Genomic DNA, 18195 nt, shown 5'->3' on the forward strand with positions numbered 1-18195 from the left:
GATAGGCCTCGGACAATCGAGAGGGAAAGAACAGATACACTGTTGCTCCTTTATTCATTCAGGGTGTACTGACTGCTTACTGTGGAGCTGGCTGCTTCTTCCCTGGCCTTGGGAAGATAAACATCTGAGAAAACAGTGGAAAGTGTGTCTATTGAGAAAATAAACCAAGAAGGATAATAAGCTGCCCTTAAACAGGAGGGTGGTAGAAGGGAGCAATGAGAAAGAATATGTGGAGAGCAAGCAAGTCTACAGAAAATACAATGACAACAGGGACCAAAGGTCAAAAATAACCAGAAATCTGGTGACTTGAGGAATTCATCCTTTTTGATGTATAATGCTGCCGGATGCTCAATACATGAATTAGAAATGATGTATACAGGAATGAACTGTCCTAGCCAGCACATAGCATATGCTACACTAAGGATGTAAGACATGGGTTTTGTAAAAAAGGTATCATAAACCTTTCTTGTAACTTTTCTAGACTAGCCTGGACTGTAACAAGGAAGACTGTTGCTGTGCATCCTTGCCTGGCCACACCCTTGGGAGTCACTCAAACGTCAGCGACATACATCCTCAAACAATTTCCTAGGCAGTTTTACTTTTAACTGTCACTTTAATTATATTACAGAAAAGCACTTCAGATCTGAACTATCTCTAAACTGTGCACTGGCTACTGCCGATGGAATTTGGCAAACAGAACCAAATACGATCAAAGTGCTCACAATTAAATTATAAAACATTTGGTTAAAAATTTTGTCTCAATTCTTGGTTTTGTGTTTTTGAAGTCAGGGCCTTGCTGTGTCACCCAGGCTGGCCTGGAGCTTATGATTCTTCTGCTTCTCGTTTACAAAGAGCTAAGAACATAGGTATGAGCTATCCCCAAACATGCTGTATCTTTAACTTTGGCTTAGATCCTTCTTTCCTACCCTTCAATAGTGCATAAAAGCTATGAAGTATTTCATAATCTGTTTTAAGATAAAGGAGGAAAAATAAATGGAAATTATTTCCCATGTAAAAACAAGAGCACAGCAACAGTATTTCCTTTCTTATAAAATATTTTATAGAGTATTTACTGTTAAAAGTTTAGTCTCTCAGCTGGGCATGGGGACTCATGCCCGTAATCCTAGCACTTAGGAGCCAGAGAAATGAGAGTCACTGTAAGTTTAAGGCCAGCTCGGTCTACAAAGCAAAGAGGAAAAAGGTTCTCATCTCTTTATATCAAACTTATCTCTGTTATAAAATAAGAACCTCAGAGGCTAAATGGCACATACAAACAACTAGACTCACTCACAGGACTTATTTTAAAAAGAAAGGTCACCAGAAAGTCATTATGACTTTACGTCCTAGCCAGTATAATAGCTTCATTAAATCTATAGAGTGGACCATAGTTTTTAATCTTGCTTAGTAAAGAGCACACACAGCAAACCAACATTTGAGGCTACATCATTTACCTAATAGATTACACTGTGGAAGTCTGTAAGAGGTGCTAAACCAGACATTACTAAAAGTCATTTAATAAAAGTACCCTTCAGAGCGAGGGTGCTCAGCAGGTAGAGGCATCTGTCACCAAGCCTGAGAACCTGAGTTTTATGCCCATAACCTACACGCTAGAGGAGAACCAACTCCACAGGTTGTCCTCTGACATCTACATGTGTACGATGGCATGCAGATGTCCTCCCCCACATAAATAAACACACACACACACACACACACACACACACACAAACAGAAATAGATACATTTTAGGGAAGGGCATGTCTTACCAGCTGGAACTCCCGGCGCCGGTCGTAGGCATTCTGTATGCCACTGTCTTCCCACAGGGCTTTTATAGCGGGAAGGTACTGTAGGAAAACTCGAGTTTCCACCATGCCCTGGGCAGCCATGGGGGCACGGGTATCAAATGCCATCACCTTGTCGCCATGGAGCTGGTTTTTGTCATCTCCCCAGGGGATATGAAGCTTCTCTCGGGCATCCACCAGCACCCTCATGCCTTTGTTTAAAAAGAGAAAAAGACAAAGGAGGAAGAGTCATTAAGATACCATCAGGATCTTTGACCCCTGCGTTATTCAGTATTGGTTCCTTAAATTTTTTTTTAGCTATTACAGAACCCCCACTTCCAAAATGGAGACCAGAAACAGAACCTTTATCTTCTCAGAAGTTTAAAAAACGTTTGTTCGCTGTCTTAAAATTAGAAGCCTTGGAAAGTAATATCACTAACAAAAATCACTCTTTCGGAAGGATTTTAATACACTGCAATCATAAAACCACTTCTGGAGTGGAAGACAGTCAAAATCAGAGACGGAAAAGTAAATAATGCGGCCTAGCCCCAAGTCCAGGCTCAGGACAGCCCGGCACAGGCAAAGAACTATTCGCTGTGCAGACAGGGTCCTGCAGCTCCTACCCACACGGTCTTCTATGACACACTTAGAGCCTCCCACGACCATGCCTCAAATCAGTACAGCCATCTGCTGGCTTTACAGGAGTCTAATAGGAAAACCAATCACAAGATGATACACAAACAGGGGCTTCCACTTACTCAGGTCAGTTCGCACTCAATACTATCACTAAACTGTTAACTTCTGTCTTAGTCTATTAGGAAGTCATTTCTTTGGCTACTGAAAAAAAAAAAAAAACCAAACTGTTTTGCTTTCAGTTTTCTGACCATAACCAACTCAAGAAAATAAGATGCCTAGCTAGACTTAAACTTGATCACACAATAATGCTCAAAGTAGTTCTTAGGCCCAGTGTCTATCAAAAACCAGGTGTTTTACCTTACCCACAGTGAATACCTGAGTCCATTCATTAACATAATTCTTTAAGTTCAACTGCAGCAGGATACAAAGGTACCTTCAATTATGGACTAGCAAGGTACAGTTTACAGCCTTAGAAGAGACCTTAATTAGTTTTGTGCTAAACATTAAGGCAGACTAAATACAACCCAACCATCCTTTACAGTTTAACTGCAGAGATACATGGCAAAGAGCCACGGACTGTGAGCTCTTGGTCCAGCCTTCTCCCCTCATTGCCCTACAATGCCCCCCTCTCTAGTTTTCCCCCCCAATCGAAATCCTGAAGGAGTTAGGACATGAACGGGTTTGCTTTATGTACTTCCTGAACAACAAAAACCCACTTAAAAAAAAAGGGGGGCCACATAACAACCTGAAAAGACCTACAATGTTAAAGTTTGTTTCCAAGTCCCAGATAAAACAGGGTGACTCCTTAATCACACAAAACATCAGGCACTGTACCTCAACTTTGCCGATGTCTTTTATGTAGAAGATACTTGACACCAAAGAAAATATACGAAAGGTGACATTTTAAATGACAAAATAAAAGCCACCTCCATGGCTTCGTTGAATGATAAAAAAGACTTCGTGTCTTTTACAAAGAGGAACAATATTTTAATTTTAAAATACTGCCAAATAGAATTTGTAAAGTCCATGATTCAACACTACCCATATTCTCTACCTCCTGTATGGTCTCCTACGACTTTTAAGCCAGAGTCTTTGCAGTTAAACTCACATTTATTTAAGTATTAGAAATGATGCCTTTTTTTTTCTCTTGTCCCAAGTTATTAAGCAAAAAAAAGATAGAAAGTGTGCAACATGTTGAACTGTGATTACAAACATCCTGTATCACTGGAGGGGGGGGAATAAAACCACTCGCGCTGATAATTTTTTTTTTTTTTAAAAAAAGGCTTTCCTGATGCCAGTTCAGTAAACGCAGCACCCTTGAGTTTCATACTCTTGCCCCAAAAGGCCCCAGAGGCTGTCACTCTATGCCCTTGACAAGAGTCTCAGGGCAAAAAAAAAAAAAAAAAGTTTCCTCACTGCGACCGTTCCAGAACTTGCTTAACTCAAGAGGTGGCCTAGGAAGCCTAGAGCTGGAAGGGTATCCGACCCGGTTACTAGGGTCACCCACCAGGGACGGGAGATGAGGGAAGGAATGGGAGTGTAGGACCTGGGACTGCTGATGGATGGGCAAGTCCGGTGTGCAGGGAGGACACAAGTCGCCCTGCTGCCCGGAGTCACCCTGCTCGCCGCACTTCCCTCTCGGAGGGGGCGAGGCCAGCGGCGGGGTGCGGGGCCGACCGTGACCCACACTGGGGTAGCACGGGGGACAGCGGGGCGTCCCGGATCGGAAGAACCAGGGCACAGCGGCGCACAGGACGGTGCCCGAGGCGCGCCCACCCGCTCGCTCGCCCCACCGATCTGGTCTGGTCCAGCCTCCACAGACTCGGGACTGGCGGGTGAGGGCGGTGCCCGGCCCCCGCTCCCCAGGGGTCCCCGGGTCCCCGAGCCCCGCCGCGTCCCCGCACCTTTGATCACGTTGCTGTAGATGGTGGGGCGGAACTCCTCGCGCGCGCGCTGGTCGAAGTCCTGGCCGTGGATGATCCGCATCTGCTTCAGGAAGGTGGACTTGCCGCTCTCGCCCGCACCCAGCAGCAGGATCTTCACCAGCCGCTTCACATAGGTCTTCTCCCGCGACAGGCATTTGTCGATCTCCTTGGACTTGCGCTGCTGCTCGGCCTCGCCGTTCGTCAACACGCAGCCCGGGAAGCACACGGACAGCACGGAGCGCGACGGCAGGAAGTCCGCCATCTTGCCGCCGCCGCCGCCTCGGCGGGCCCCTGCGGCTCCTCCACCTCCTCCTCCGGCAGCGGGTGGCTCCGGCAAGGCGGCTGGAGGGCGGGGAGCGCAGCGGCGGCCCGAGCGCGCCCGGGGAGGGAGGGAACCCGAGGACTGACTCGCCAGGGCGGGCCGCGCCGGCCGGGGGAGGGTGGGATGGTGGGAGGGTGGGAAGGCGGGCCCAGGGAGGGGCGGCGGCCCTCCCGGGCGTGCGCGCGCCCGCTGCCTGCCGATCACGCGCACGCCGTGCACGCAGCGCTGGGAAGGCCGGCACGCGTCACGCGCTGGCGGAGGAGGCTGCGGCCGGGGGCGCGCGCGGGGAGCCGGGAAGCCCGGGGTCACGTGGGCCGGGCTGGGCGCGCGCCTGCGGATCCCGAGTTTCTGTTTCCCTTTAGTGCAGTCGCTTCCCGCGCCCCTCGAGGCGAGTAAAGCCGGTGCTGTCACCTCTAGGCGCCCCATTTTGAGACCATTGGCTGGGACATTGCCGCACCGACCAGCTCAAGCCTGGAAGGTTCCTCAGTGCCTCTTACATTTTGATCCCCCCCCCCACCGCCCCTTTTTTTTAAACTTTTGAGACAGGATCTCATCCTAGAGCAAAGACTGGCTTAAACTTGTGGCAATCCTCCTGCCTCAGCCTCCCTCTCCACTGCTGGGATTTCAGGCAAGCGCTTTAATCCAAACTGACGCATTTAATTGGTAGCGACTCGCTCGTCATTCTACCATCCCGAGTCTAGAAGGCTAACTAGATGTCAGATGTGTTATGGATCAACACCCCTCTCTAGCGATTCAGGGCGCTATTGATTCCTGTCCTGGTCTGAGGAGAGTTGGGGCTGATGTTCATGTGACAGATGTGTTAGGAAGTGCGCTGGTGGCTGGCTCACTAATGCGGATCCCACTCGAGCGCATTTATGGCTTGGGTCATGCCGGCTGAGGTCAGTGGATGGTGGAAAGGGTGAGGTCATGTTGAAAAATCCCCCTAAACCGGACACTGTGATGCACGTTCTTCCCAAGGAAGCAGATAAGCGAGCGGCCTCGGACTGCAGCAGGCACATTTTAGGTTTCCTGCCCGATTACAGAGGATATGACTAGCAAGAGATGCTCTTCTGTCGTAACAGCAGATCGGGCCAGGACACCTGAAAAGACTCCTGAAGACACACGTGACAAATGACAGCTGCGTTGCCTGAGAGACGGTGTAGCAAGGCCCTCGGAAGCCAGCTTCTTCTTTCTCTGTCAGTTTCAAAGGGGAAAGGCGGTGGATGTCTGTCTGGTTTTGTCTCGATGTTTTTTTGCTCCTGGTTTTGGCCTCGTGCAGCTGGCGAACTTCCTGTGTGTTAGGGAGCCAAGGGTAAGAGGTCAGCCCAGTGAGAGGCCTGAGCGCAAGTTTAAACTTAAAAACGAAGTCAATCAGTTACTGTCATTTGGGTTGGTGACGAAGAAGCTCATGACTCAGGACACCGGCTGCAGTAAACAATACCTGGAGTGGACTTATCTCCGGCTACACCCACCCAAACTAGAGAGTGACCCTGAACCTACGGAGTAGAGCATCTGCAAAGGGGCATCCACGAATTGCTAGGGTCAGGCCTAAAGTGAGACAATAGCCTGTCGTGAATGAATAATGGCTATAAAGCCTTGACCACCGTTAGGGACGCCCTGTTCTAGAGTCAGGGGGGAAAAAAGTAGCTTCCACCCAGGGACAGGCAGGTAGTGCGAAGCCCCCGAGTTACCTCCAGCTTCTAATATGAAGTCTTTTGCAAAAACCGAGAAGGGAAATATGTCTGTTAGATTAACCATCTTCATTTTCCTGAGGTGTGCACAACATAATGGAAAAGCAAGGATGCCTAGGAGGCAGGAAGGGATTCCGGCCCGGCCAGTTCTTGTTGGGACATGTAAGTACAGCAGAGAAGCTGTTCACAGTCCCAAGTGGAACCTTGCCTTGGAACAAATTTGGCTCGTGTTGAGCCTGGCTGCTCTAACCAGCGTTTCTGAAAAGAAACCCTTAAAGCCCAGCTTGGGGTTTGGCTGCTGCTCATAACTGGTGATCAAGATACTTTGTAAATCATAAACATGAAAGTGAGTCCGTTTAGTGGTTCTTCAAAAGTTAAACATAGAATTGCCACGTGATCCAGTAGTTCCACACCTAGGTATGTATCCTAGGTATGTGTGTATCTTAGGGTATGCCTGAACGCGGCTCAGGCAAAAACTTGGGCAGCCGTGTTCATAGCAGCGCTGTTAAGAATAACAACTAAATTAACGAATGAAATTTAAACGACCCAAATGCCCCTTGGTGAATGAATGAACAAACAAAATGGGGATCCATTCAAGCAATAGATTGTGCAGTGCTAAACAGGGTGACAGTATTGATAGAAGGGCCTGGGAGGTGGCTCAGGGTTTAAAGTGCCCGTTGTCCAATCACGAGGCCTGTAGTTCCAATCCCCCAGAGCCCATGAAAATGCCAGGTGGGCATGGTGGCTTGGAAGCCAGAGACAGGATTCCAGAGCAAGCTAGCTGGCTAGACGTGTCAAATCAGCATGCTCTGGGGCCAAGTGAGAGAACCTGCCTCGAGGAATAAAGTACACTCACATGCACACACATGTTCCCATGCACACGCGGTGTGGGGGAGGAGGGGAACACAACGACACTGACATATGTTACAAGAATGACTTTGAAAACATTAGCTTTAGCGTGGGAGGCTCATACTGTATCGCCTGGTTTCTGTGAAATGTCCAGACGAGGCAAACCTACAGAAACAGCATAGCAGTAGCTGTCGGGCGTTGCGAGGCAGGGAAGAAAGGGAGGGAGTGCTTAAATAGATTGTTTCCTTTGAGGGTGATGGAAGTGTTTGGAAACCAGATAATGGTGTTGGTGACAGAACACTGGGAATGAACCCAGGGCTGAACTGCATATGTGAAGACAGCCGAATGATGGTTCTGTATGTTAGGCGAATCTTGCTCACCACAGAAGGAGAAGAAAAAGCAAACCAAGAAAGAGCTATTTTATGTAAATGTTATCTGGCATCATTTGACACTGAAGTTATGAAAGTGCCCTCGTGTGTAACATTCATGAATGAAAGGGCCATTGTGTAACCTCTAATGAATGAAAATGCTACGGGGTGCAACCTGTCATGAATGGAGGTGCCATTGTGTTTAAATACAGTTTAAGAGATTGACAGCAGACGCGGCTGCCTCCACTTCACTGACATGGCATTGGTGGTATTTTCAGTTAAGTTTTTCCTAAAGAAAAATAAAATAGCCTAGCTTCTAAGGGAGGGCCAAGTCTCCCTGTGTGAACTGACCCCGCTGGATGCTGTCTCTAACAGGTCCAAATGTTAATTTGCTGGAAAGGTTGCCATCGTGGCCAGCCAGTTAATCCTTATGCAAAAGAGTGGTTTATGGTTTAGGCCAGCCCTGCCCCCCAAGCTGGGTTGCGGTGATAGGAACCCTTGAGCAGTTGTGGTGTTCTTTCTGGAAGGTCAAAGTCTAGAGGCAAGATGAAGGAGCCCTTCCCCGCTTGCTGTCTTCCTCGAATCGACGCGTAGTCTTTCTCTAGGAGCTGAAAAGCTCCTGTTTTGTAGTCCTGGTTTATTTTTAATTTTTAAAAAACGGTATTACTTAGCTTATTTACCAGTCTTTGTGGCAAATAACTTTGGCCTGTTTACAAAAATCAGGATTATCCCCAAAGGACAAAAAAATGTGTCACCCTCAGACATATTCAAAAGAATGTGCCAGAGGCTCCAGGACCAGTTCCAAAGAGCAGTTAAAAAAAAAGAAGAAAGGTCTTTCATTTGAATGATGGGAAATATAATTTAAATAAATGCGTTGCCTGCCAAGGTGACTACTTACTAGTCAAAGTGGGGCAACACCCATTTAGAAGTGTTTATTTAAAAATCAGTCACATCACCGGGTAGTTAGACCTTGAGTTAATTTTCTAATGGGGACAATGACATATCCAGCACTCGCCTTTCCCGACTCTGCCATCTCACCCTTAGTCTAAAATAGATGGATTATAATCTTTCCTTACAGATGAAGCAGGCGTGAGTTCTCTTCTGTATCCTTCTCCCTTCCAGGAAGGGAGAGGAATAGGGAATTCCTAAGTATGCTCCCCTCCCCACCGGCCCAATAACACAAGCCTTGCAGTGTGCAGTGTTTAAAATGCCTGCAAGCACTCTGACCTACTTTATCTCATTCACTCCTCACAATGGCCTGACTAGGAACACCCGGCCCCAGCCTCACACTCTTTGGACACTGCACCGAGCTGCCAGGAGGAAAAGCTTAAAGGACTCCCTCAAACTTCTGCAGCCAATGGCAGAGCCTGCCAGAACTGGAGGCACCCTATTTTGATTGGAGGGGGAAGGGAGGGCGTGAGACAGGGTCTCTTGCAGCACAAGCTGATCTTGAGCTTTGTTGTTGTTGTTGTTGTTGTTGTTATTGTTTTGACTAATTGATTAAAATAAACTTTTAATCGCTTGTATATGTATGAGTGCTTGGCCTGCGTGTGCGTACGTGCTGTACGTGTGTGCCTGGTGCCTGAGGAGGCCAGAAAGGTCATTGGATCCTCTGGAACTGGAGTTATACGTGGTCGTGAACCACCATGTGGGTGCTGGGAACTGAACCTGGGTCCTCTCCAAGAGCAAGAGGGGCTCTTAACTGTTGCACCATCTCCACCTCCTTATATGTGTATTCTGAGACAGGGTTTCATGTGAGGTAGCACAGGCTGGTCTTGAACCCTGTGTGTAGCCGAGGATGGTTTTGAATGTCTTCCATTGTCTGTATTGCACGCACCCACATGTACAGGTGTGCACAGCTGTGCTTGCATATGTAAAGGCTAGAGGAGGGCTTTGGCTGTTTTGTTCCATGGCTCTCCACCTTATTCCCTTGATCCCTTGAGACAGGGTCTCCTACTGAGCCTGGAGCTAGGCTACCAGCCAGTAAACCCCTACTTTTTAACGTGGGTGCTGGGGACTCAAACTCTGGTCCTCATGCTTGTACAGTGAGGGCCTCCCCCCACTGAGCCATCTCCCCAGCCTCTGGTCTTGAACTCTTTACCCCCGAAAGCTGGGGTCACACATATGAGCCGCTATGTGTAGGCCCTGTTTTGACTCTTATCACAGTGCTCTCCGGTACAACCAGACTATCCTAACGCTCGGAATCCCTGGCTGTGTGAAGCTCAAGCCTAAAGACAAGAAGTCAACTGTGTTTAGCTTTGAGGCACTGTGGTGTTCTCTAGTTTTGTTTGTGGGTCGGTCTGTCTGTTTTTCCAGCCCCTTCCAGGCTGGCTGCCATCTTGAACTTCTCCAGCTGTTAGACTGATTCTAGTAAAGCGTTCCCTACTTTGAGCTCAGGCTCTGGTTGTAAAATGTTCCAGGTGGCTGGTAGGGGGTGGGGGGAAGGAAGGGAAGCAGAGCTTATGGCAATATTTACCTGGGATGTAAACCCCATATGTTATTCACTCAGCGTGAGCTAGATCTAAAAAGGCAATGTTTCTGTTTCGGTAATGCAATTTGATGTGGCCCTTCCCAGAATAAGCCTCTCATGTGGAAAGACTCATATGAAACTAGACATGTGGAATTGAATGGTGGGTGATTTTGTTTGTTGTTGTTAATAATGGAAAACATGACTTTAATGCTTGGGTGTATTTTTCTCAGCCTCCAAAGAAACATCCACGAGCTGCTGATGACCAGCTGAAACCTCAGCTCATCCTCCATCAGGGGCTGGTACTATTCAAAGGCCTGTATCCGTGTCCACAGACACGGCCATGTACAGGCTACCGGTTCATACAGCACCACACACAGCCCCGTGCACACATCTGATACTCTTTCCAGAGTCCCCCAAACATGCCACTCGCTCTGGCTCATTTATGTTCCCCCACCACTTTGTGTGTGTACGTATGGAGGGGTACAGGCACCACCACCACCACCCCCCACCCGGATAAGCAAACAGAGGCCAGAGAAGGATGTCAAGACAAGTTCTCACTGAAGCAGAAGTTCCCCATTTCATTTAGACTGAGACCCAGACAGCCATTCTCTTTGTCCCCTGAGGGTTATCGGCAACTCAGTGATACCCAGCTTTTTTGACATGGGTGCTATAGACTGAAACTCATTCTTGCAGAGCAAACACTCCTGCTCGCGGAGCCATCTCCCCAACCATCCTCCACTTTCCCCTCCTTGAAACAGGGTCTCACTCTGGAGCCCATACTTGAAATCAATTCTCCCACCTCCGCCACCTGAGTGTGCACTAGGTGTGTGCCTCCATGCCTGCTTCTCCTGTCACTTTGAAAGATGAGAGGTTCTTGTTTTCTGGACAGAAACAAAAATCATTTAAACACCAGTTCTGCTTCCCGAGGGAACTTTGAATCTGCTCCCCATTGGGTGGCAGCAGCTTTCCCATGGAACCCTGGGTTAGCAGGCTCGGACCTGCCACTCCTGGCAGCCACTCTCCCGTGGCTGGCTGGCAGGCTCAGTTTTCAGGTATTGTCACATGTCACAGCCTGCTAATCTGGCCTTTGCCTCACTGAAAAATGCCGAGAAGGACTACGTCAGCTGGTTGTTTGTCACACAGCCATAAAGGCCCATCCAGGGGTGCCGAGAAGTGGTTCACGTGGCTTTTGTCTGCCTGTAACAAGGCTCCTGGAGCAAATCTCATCAGCTCACCCTTCAGACTCCGGCGTCAGCTGCTCAGGGAAACGGTGAGGAAGAAAGGATTCAGGGGAAGGCAGCAGCTGCTGAGTCAGAATGGTGGTGTTGGAAAGCTTAGAAGAGACACTGTCAAGCCAGGTTTCTCTGCTTCAGTGTTAGCCTTCCGCGGCCCTGCCAGGATCCAACAGGGAGAGGACAGGAGGCAGCAGAAGCCAGGGGAAGTGGCTCAAGATGTGACCAGGAATTTTGTGCTTGTGACTGCTTGAGCTGACATAGGAACTCCTTTAGGTAGAGAGTTCAGCCACTGCTGCTATCTGAACCAGTGTGACTCATAGTAGATTGCTGGCTATTCATTTTCTAATTCAGAGAAGGCTCTGACTACACTGCGGGGAACTTGGTAAGAAATTCATTGGTGGTTCCCTTCTTATCTGTAAAACGGGAGTCATCACATGTAAAGAGTGATGAAGATTAAATAATAAACATACGTGCTCAGTGTCTTTTCTATAAATGAGAGGTGTGATTTTAGACTATCAGAGAAGAAGTAAGCCAATGGTTTTGAAAGCCTTAGGAAACTTAGCAGTATTGTCACTGTCAGAATGTTCTTCGTGGGGGCCAGAGAGACAGCTCAGTGGTTAAAGGCACCTACCACCAAACCAGATGACCACACAGGAACCACACAGTGGAAGGTGAGAACTAATTCTCACCAAGTTGTCCTTTGGCCTTCATAGTTACACCGTGACTCACAGGTATGCCCACATAGGAACACAAAAGACATACATGTAATAAAAAAAATTAAAAGAACAAGAATGTTCTTGGATCCTTCCTAAGCCTTCCTATCGGTGTTTTAAACATGGTTGTTTCTTTATTTTCCTCTTTCCCATGCTCAGGTTTACCCACAGCTGCTGATGAGTTCCCAGTAGGATCCATTTCTGGTTGCAAGGGCCTGGTACAAGAAGAAAAAAAAAAAAACAAACAAGCAAACGAAAAACAGGCAAATCTCCACCAGAAGCCTAAGAATTGTCTCATCAACCAAAACAGATGTAAGTGGAGTTTTTGGAATGGTACATTAAGGGCTTGGACTTTTGCCAGCATAGTAGCACACGTCTATGAAGAAGGAGGGTCACTGAAAGTTTGAGGCCAGCCTGGTTTACTTAGCTAGTGAAACTTTGTCTCAAAAGAAAGGAAGAGAGGGAAGAAGTAGGGAGGGAGGGAGTGTTCCCATCCATTCTGCCTGGTTAGTATCCTCACAAAACTCCTGTAGCAGTTCACAAGATGGCAGGGCAGACACTTGGATCTGTTGATACAGTTCAACTGATGAACTGGCATCGTCATCAAGGTCATGGGTAATAAGGACACATGTTTCTTCATCCTACGTTCACGAGTTCAACAGCCACCACTACACTGCCCTCAGGCTAGAGTTGAGTGCATTGGGGGCCAACTCTAGCAGACTCGTACTCAGGGAAGCAGACACGGCCTGATTGAATAAAGAAGTCTGGGGTCTTGGTATCAGCAGCTTGGTGTGGAAGGTCCTGATGGGTTTCTTCACCTTGGCCCATTTGTAGGGACAGCACAGGGGACAGCGAGAGTGGACCTTAGGAGTCAAGGTCCACTGGAGGCCTCTCTTGCCTGGAGTGAAAGGTGCCGCTGGCTGGAAAGATGCCCCTCTCCCAGAGGCCAGACTAGACTTCAGCAGCTTCCGAGTTCCCAGGCTCTGGAAGTGGATCTCAGCCCACTCCCTCCATCACAGTCATTTGTGAGCTGATCCTCAACTAGGGGCTGAGTGCCCTTCCCAAGGGAGCCTGGAGAGGCTCTGGTTAGTCCTGCCCTTCCCAAGGTCACCCTGGGCAGCAAGCCAAAGAAACAATTTATGGAAGAAGCAGGAGCATAATATAAATTATTTTTTAACTAACCCTCAGTTATCTGATCACCCTGGGTCTCTGCTCAAGATAAAAATCCCAAGAGTTAAACACACTTCAAGAAGAGGTAGCTTCGCTTCTTCTCAGGGACGCAGCCAGAGGCAGGGCGGAACACCCATAAAACTTGCCCTCCTCTGCTGAATGACCTATGAAATGAAAAGGGGGGAGCTGGGGATGTACTCAGTGGTAGAGCGCTTGCCCGGCATGTGGCAGCGCCTGGGTTTGATCTCCAGGGAAGGGACAGGTCAAGAGGTGAGGATAAGAAGAACAAAGTACTTAAAGTTAAAAAGGAATTAAAAAAAAAAAAGATACTGTCCTGGTTTTCTTTCTAAGAAATGAACGGGTCACCGGAACTCCTGACTCATTTGTTTGAACAGTTAAGGGACTGGGAGTGGGGATGTCATTTAACCCTGCTTGGGACAGAGAGATGTCAGGATAAATTTGCCAGGGGAAACACAGCAAATTCCAAAGGCAAGGCTAAAACCATGTGCCTTCAACTTAGACCTGTTTCCAGAAAGATTTGCTCCTCCATGCCCTAGCGAGAACGATGAAATCCCAATAAACGGGGAACTTTGTTAATAACTAGGATCAATGTGGTGTTTCTACAACGCTATCCTGCCGGAGCCTAGCGAGTCTTCTGGGAGAGTAGCAACATGTCCTTGAAGAGACATTTCTGTAGTAAATTGCTCTCTTGGTTAATCTTTCCCCCCTTTTCAGCAGTTCCAGCCATTTGTGTGTTTGTGTGTTGCTTTAATATGTATATATATATAGTATATGTAATATATGCTGTTAGAATATATTTAATATATATTGTTTGCTTTAATATATACAGCATATGTTATATATGTTGTTATAATATATATTCAATATATATTGTTTTAAAAGCCTGACTTTATGTGCCCACAAGCCTGTAAATACCTATAGAGACCAGAGAGCATCGGATACCCTGGAGTTGGAGTTCCAGGTTATCTTAGTTGCGGTTTCTATTGCTGTGATGAAACACCATGACCAAAAGGCTAGTTGGGGAGGAGAAGGTTCATTTGGCTTACACTTCCATATCACTATTCATCATCGAAGGAAGCCAGGACAGAAACTTAAATGGAGGCAGGAGCTGATGCAGAGGTCATGGATGGGAGTTGCTTCCTGGCTTGCTTTTCATGGCTTGCTCAGCCTGCTTTCGTATAGAACCCAGGACCAGCGCAGAGACGGCACCACTCACAATGGGCTGGGACCTCCGCCTTCAACCACTAATTAGGAAAATGCCCTATGGCAGGATCTTATGGGGGCATTTTCTCAATTGAGGGTCCCTCCTTTTAGATGACTCTAGCTCAGGTCATACTGACACAAACTATCTCACATGTAGGTAGTTGTGAGTCTCCTGATGAGGAGGTTGGGAACTGAATCCAGGTCCTCTGCAAGAGCAGCAAGCTCCCCTAACCACTGAGCCATCCCTCCAGTCCTTGGTTTTGTTTTGTTTTTCGAGTTTCTCTGTATAACAGTCTTGGCTGTCCTGGAACTCACTGTAGACCAGGCTGTCCTGGAAGTGACAGAGATCTGCTTGTCTCTGCCTCCTGAGTGCTGGGATTAAAGGCGCACACCACTATCGCCCAGCTGGTTTTATTTTTGAGACAGGGTTTTCAACTGGCTAAGAGTCCTCTTGCCTTAACAACTCCCTCTGCCCCCAACCACCTGGGATTATAGGAGTGTATCATCAAACCTTCCTTGGCCATACCACTAGTATGGCTATTAGCACTGGAAAATAAACAAAGCTCTCCCCACTTTGGTTTCCATCCTACCCCAGGATGAACAAGGTGCCTGGCTTCTGAGGTTCTGGCATATGAGAAAGTCTCAGTAGGTGAGCACGTATCCAATTTGGCTATGTCATTGGCCACAGTCTGCTCTTTGCTATCCCTTCTGGGGGTGTTAGCTGGGTTTGGGGAGCACCAGGGCAATGTAAAGGAAGACATGACTGCTTCCGGGTATGGTGAGAAGGATTTTATTGTAGATATGAAGGAGAGAACAGCCTGAGTCCAGAGAACATGAGTCCAGACTGAACTGGGGCATGAGAGGAGGGGTGGAGAGGAAGAGAAGAGAGGGGCAAAAGAGGGGACCAGGAGACAAGAGCAGAGGATCAAGAGAAAGCATGACCAAAATGGCAGGTTTTCATAGGAGTGAGAAGCTGGGCTGGAGATGTTTAGAGTAGGGGGCATGGGAGGAGCCACAGGTGAGCAAAGTCCTTTGTTTCTCTGGGACCTGACACCAGGAATATTGAGTCTCAGGAAATGATTTAGGGTGGGGCATAGCTTTTGGTTCAGACTCATTTGTCAAACCCAGGGTCCCAATCTTGCTATATGCTATGCCAGTTTAGGATGGCCACATTGTGGGTGCTCAGGTAATGAAAAGCACATACATGCATTTTGCGATGGGATTGGATGGTTGAGATACAGCAGCATCATGCCTTGTTTAGACACTGTAAAACTTATAGTTGGCAAATTGGATCCCAGAAACCAAGTTTCAAAGAAATGTATTTAAATGTTTTCTACTAACTGCGGGTAGAGTCTTTATGTTACGATGTTGCCACGTTAAATAAGATTGAAAGTTCAGTTACTCTCTGTCACATTTCCTGCTAGTAGCTGTGTGCAGCTGGTGGCCATTTCCTAGGCCAGTGATTAGAAAGTGGACAACGGGTGCTGCAAAGTGACTGGCTAGACGGCAGGGCATTTTAGGCAGGTGCAAGAGTCTGAGAACCAGCGTGTGCCAAGCAGAACGGTTTGCTCAAAACGGAGTAACCGAGGCTGGAGAGGTATGAGTTTATTCCAGAGGGACAAGTTTGGAGTCCTAAGCACGACCTCAGGATCCTTCTTTGTGGCTACTTTGTTACAACAAGAATCACCAGTGCACCAGGTGAAATCATATGGCCGGTGCCAAGAGACTGTGGAGAACAGGGAGACACCAGGCAGAGGTGCAGGGGGTGCTGAGGCAGTGCCTGGCTGTGGATGAGAGACCAGAACCCTTTGAGGTCTTTACCAAGTCAGCGTCAACAGCACTTAGAAACCAGCCTGACTTTTTAGGGTGGTTGAGAAGAGGGGTGGGCATGGTTTGGGGGGCTTTGCCCGGGAAGGGGCTTGACTGAAAATTTAACCCTAGTACAGACAGCTGAACTACAGCCTTCACTGGAGTCTGGTTTTTTTTTTTTTTTTAATTTAAAACAAAGGTGCAATTTCTTGCTCCAGCCCCACCCTCTGAATCACAAGGGTGACCCTGGACTTTACCCTGTGTCTGAGATTGCGAGAGACACTCCTTAGTCCTTGGAACTTGGAGTGCTGGGTCCAGCCTGGAACAGAAGTAAGGGCCCTTTGTTCTCAGAAGCCAGGGCAGCGGAAAGCCCCCTGCTTCCTGCCTAGATGACCCTCTTCCCTTCCTCCCGGGGAGAAGCTTCGCTCCTCAGAAGAGTTCAAGTTTTGTTACAATGAAAGGGAAGGAACCCTTCCGGGGTTCCCCTCAACCTCCCTGTTCCCCCTTCTGCCCTGAGTTCCTGCAATCCTATCTTCCTATATGTGTGATCCAAATCAGCGGCAAGCGGCTGGGGCTGCTGGCACAGTCGGGGATCAACCCACAGACTGTGCTTCCTGCTACCCCACCTAAGTGCGAACTCCAAGGTGCCAATGTCCAGAAGTGTGAGGCGTGCCTGCCCCGCCCGAGTGAGATGTTGTACCAGTGGGGCAGAGAGTATGAGGAGTTTAAAGTGTGCATGATAGACAGACCAACCTGCCATTACTGTGCTCGGTGTCCTATGCCATAGGGGCAGCAGGGACAACTGCCTGGGCAATGAGAGTTAGAAAATCTAAACCTTCCAGGAGGTGGGTATCAGTCTCCTGGGCTGTGGCGTCGCAGTGGGTGAAGGCATGGAATGATAATGGACTGATTGCTTTAGTCCGTGAGGATAGCCCCCCTTTTTTGTTTGTTTTTTGGGGCTTCATTTTTTTCTTTATTTAAAAAGTTTTTAAATCTCTTTTTCTCTGTGTATGCAAAATAAGAGCCCATGATTCTTCTGTCCTCATCCCCTACAGCGCTGTAGGCACATGTGGTCACTTTGCTTTTTCCTGAGCGCTGGGGATTCAGTCTCAGGTCCTTATGCTTGTATAGCAAGGGCTCTTACCCATTAAGCATCTCTCCAGCACCCCCTTTAAAATCCATTTTTCTTTTGTTCTCTTGTTTTGTTTTTTGAGACTGTGAAACAGTCCTGGCTGTCCTGGAACTCACTCTGTAGACCAGGCTGGCCTCGAACTCACAGAGATCCACCTGCTTCTGCCTCCCAAGTGCTGGGATTAAAGGTATGTGCCACCACCGCCCAACCCATTGGCAAATTTTTAAAAATCTTTTTTTTTTTTTATTTCATGAAAAAAATGTTCGGATTCCTTTTAGATTGTTTTGTTCTATTTCTGTTCCTAAGATATTAATTCTCTTGTTATTGCAGCTGCTCAGTCTTCCTTGTGGTAGTTTATTTCACATATGTTTTATTCCTTTTGTGGTCACCTTCTGCAACAGCCAACTCTCCCCACCCCTGACCCCCAGTCTCCCAGGGAGTCCACTGTGGGTCATGTAATAAAACTACTTGAAAAGTGTGTCTCTTTCAAAGCTGTCGAGTTTTCTCCATCATGAGGTCATTTCTCATGGTATTTTCTTCATTTAGGACTCCATTAAAATGTCATGTCAGTTTTCAGTTCAAGGCTAGAGTCCATTGTGGAGGGGAATGTGTAAAGGAAGGAGTAGAAGGCAGCCGGTCACTTGGCATCTGAAGCCAGGAAGCCTGGCTTGATTTCGGAGACAGGCTACCACTGTTTATATAGCCTACACCGGCCTGGGACTCACTATGGAGCCCAGTGAGGTCGTGAATGATTCTTCTACTCAGCCTTCCGAATGTGGCATTACAGGCAGATGCCATCATGCCAGCTCTGGTGGGTTCTGTTTTCCTGATCTCTTGCTGTGTGCTAGGTACTGTCCAACGGTCTGATAAGTC

At 47.8% G+C, this 18195-nt stretch overlaps 1 protein-coding gene and 1 long non-coding RNA gene across 3 annotated transcripts in view; one reads left to right on the top strand and one right to left on the bottom strand.

Annotated features, from left to right (window-relative positions):
• Positions 1-4765, bottom strand: part of Gna13 (G protein subunit alpha 13) — a 39675-nt gene extending 34910 nt beyond the window's left edge. Inside the window, exons 1-2 of the mRNA XM_041635756.1 lie at positions 4319-4765; positions 1764-1990 (exon numbers count right to left, since the gene is read on the bottom strand). Coding sequence (XP_041491690.1) covers positions 1764-1990; positions 4319-4601 — 510 coding nt within the window. The 5' untranslated portion in view covers positions 4602-4765. The remainder of the gene's footprint in view (positions 1-1763; positions 1991-4318) is intronic.
• Positions 4766-11195: 6430 nt separating this feature from the next.
• LOC121436332 lies at positions 11196-13871 on the top strand. Of its 2 annotated transcripts, none has more exons than XR_005972678.1 (3): positions 11196-11309; positions 12147-12299; positions 12822-13871. It is a non-coding gene; the product is annotated as an uncharacterized LOC121436332 (long non-coding RNA). The 2 variants fall into 2 exon arrangements; XR_005972679.1 differs by lacking the exon at positions 11196-11309 and adding an exon at positions 11891-12005.
• Positions 13872-18195: the final 4324 nt, after the last annotated feature.

The sequence above is a fragment of the Microtus oregoni genome, unplaced genomic scaffold, assembly GCF_018167655.1.
Source record: "Microtus oregoni isolate MIOR12 unplaced genomic scaffold, Mior012 000048F_ref0000485, whole genome shotgun sequence".
Lineage (NCBI taxonomy): Eukaryota > Metazoa > Chordata > Mammalia > Rodentia > Cricetidae > Microtus > Microtus oregoni.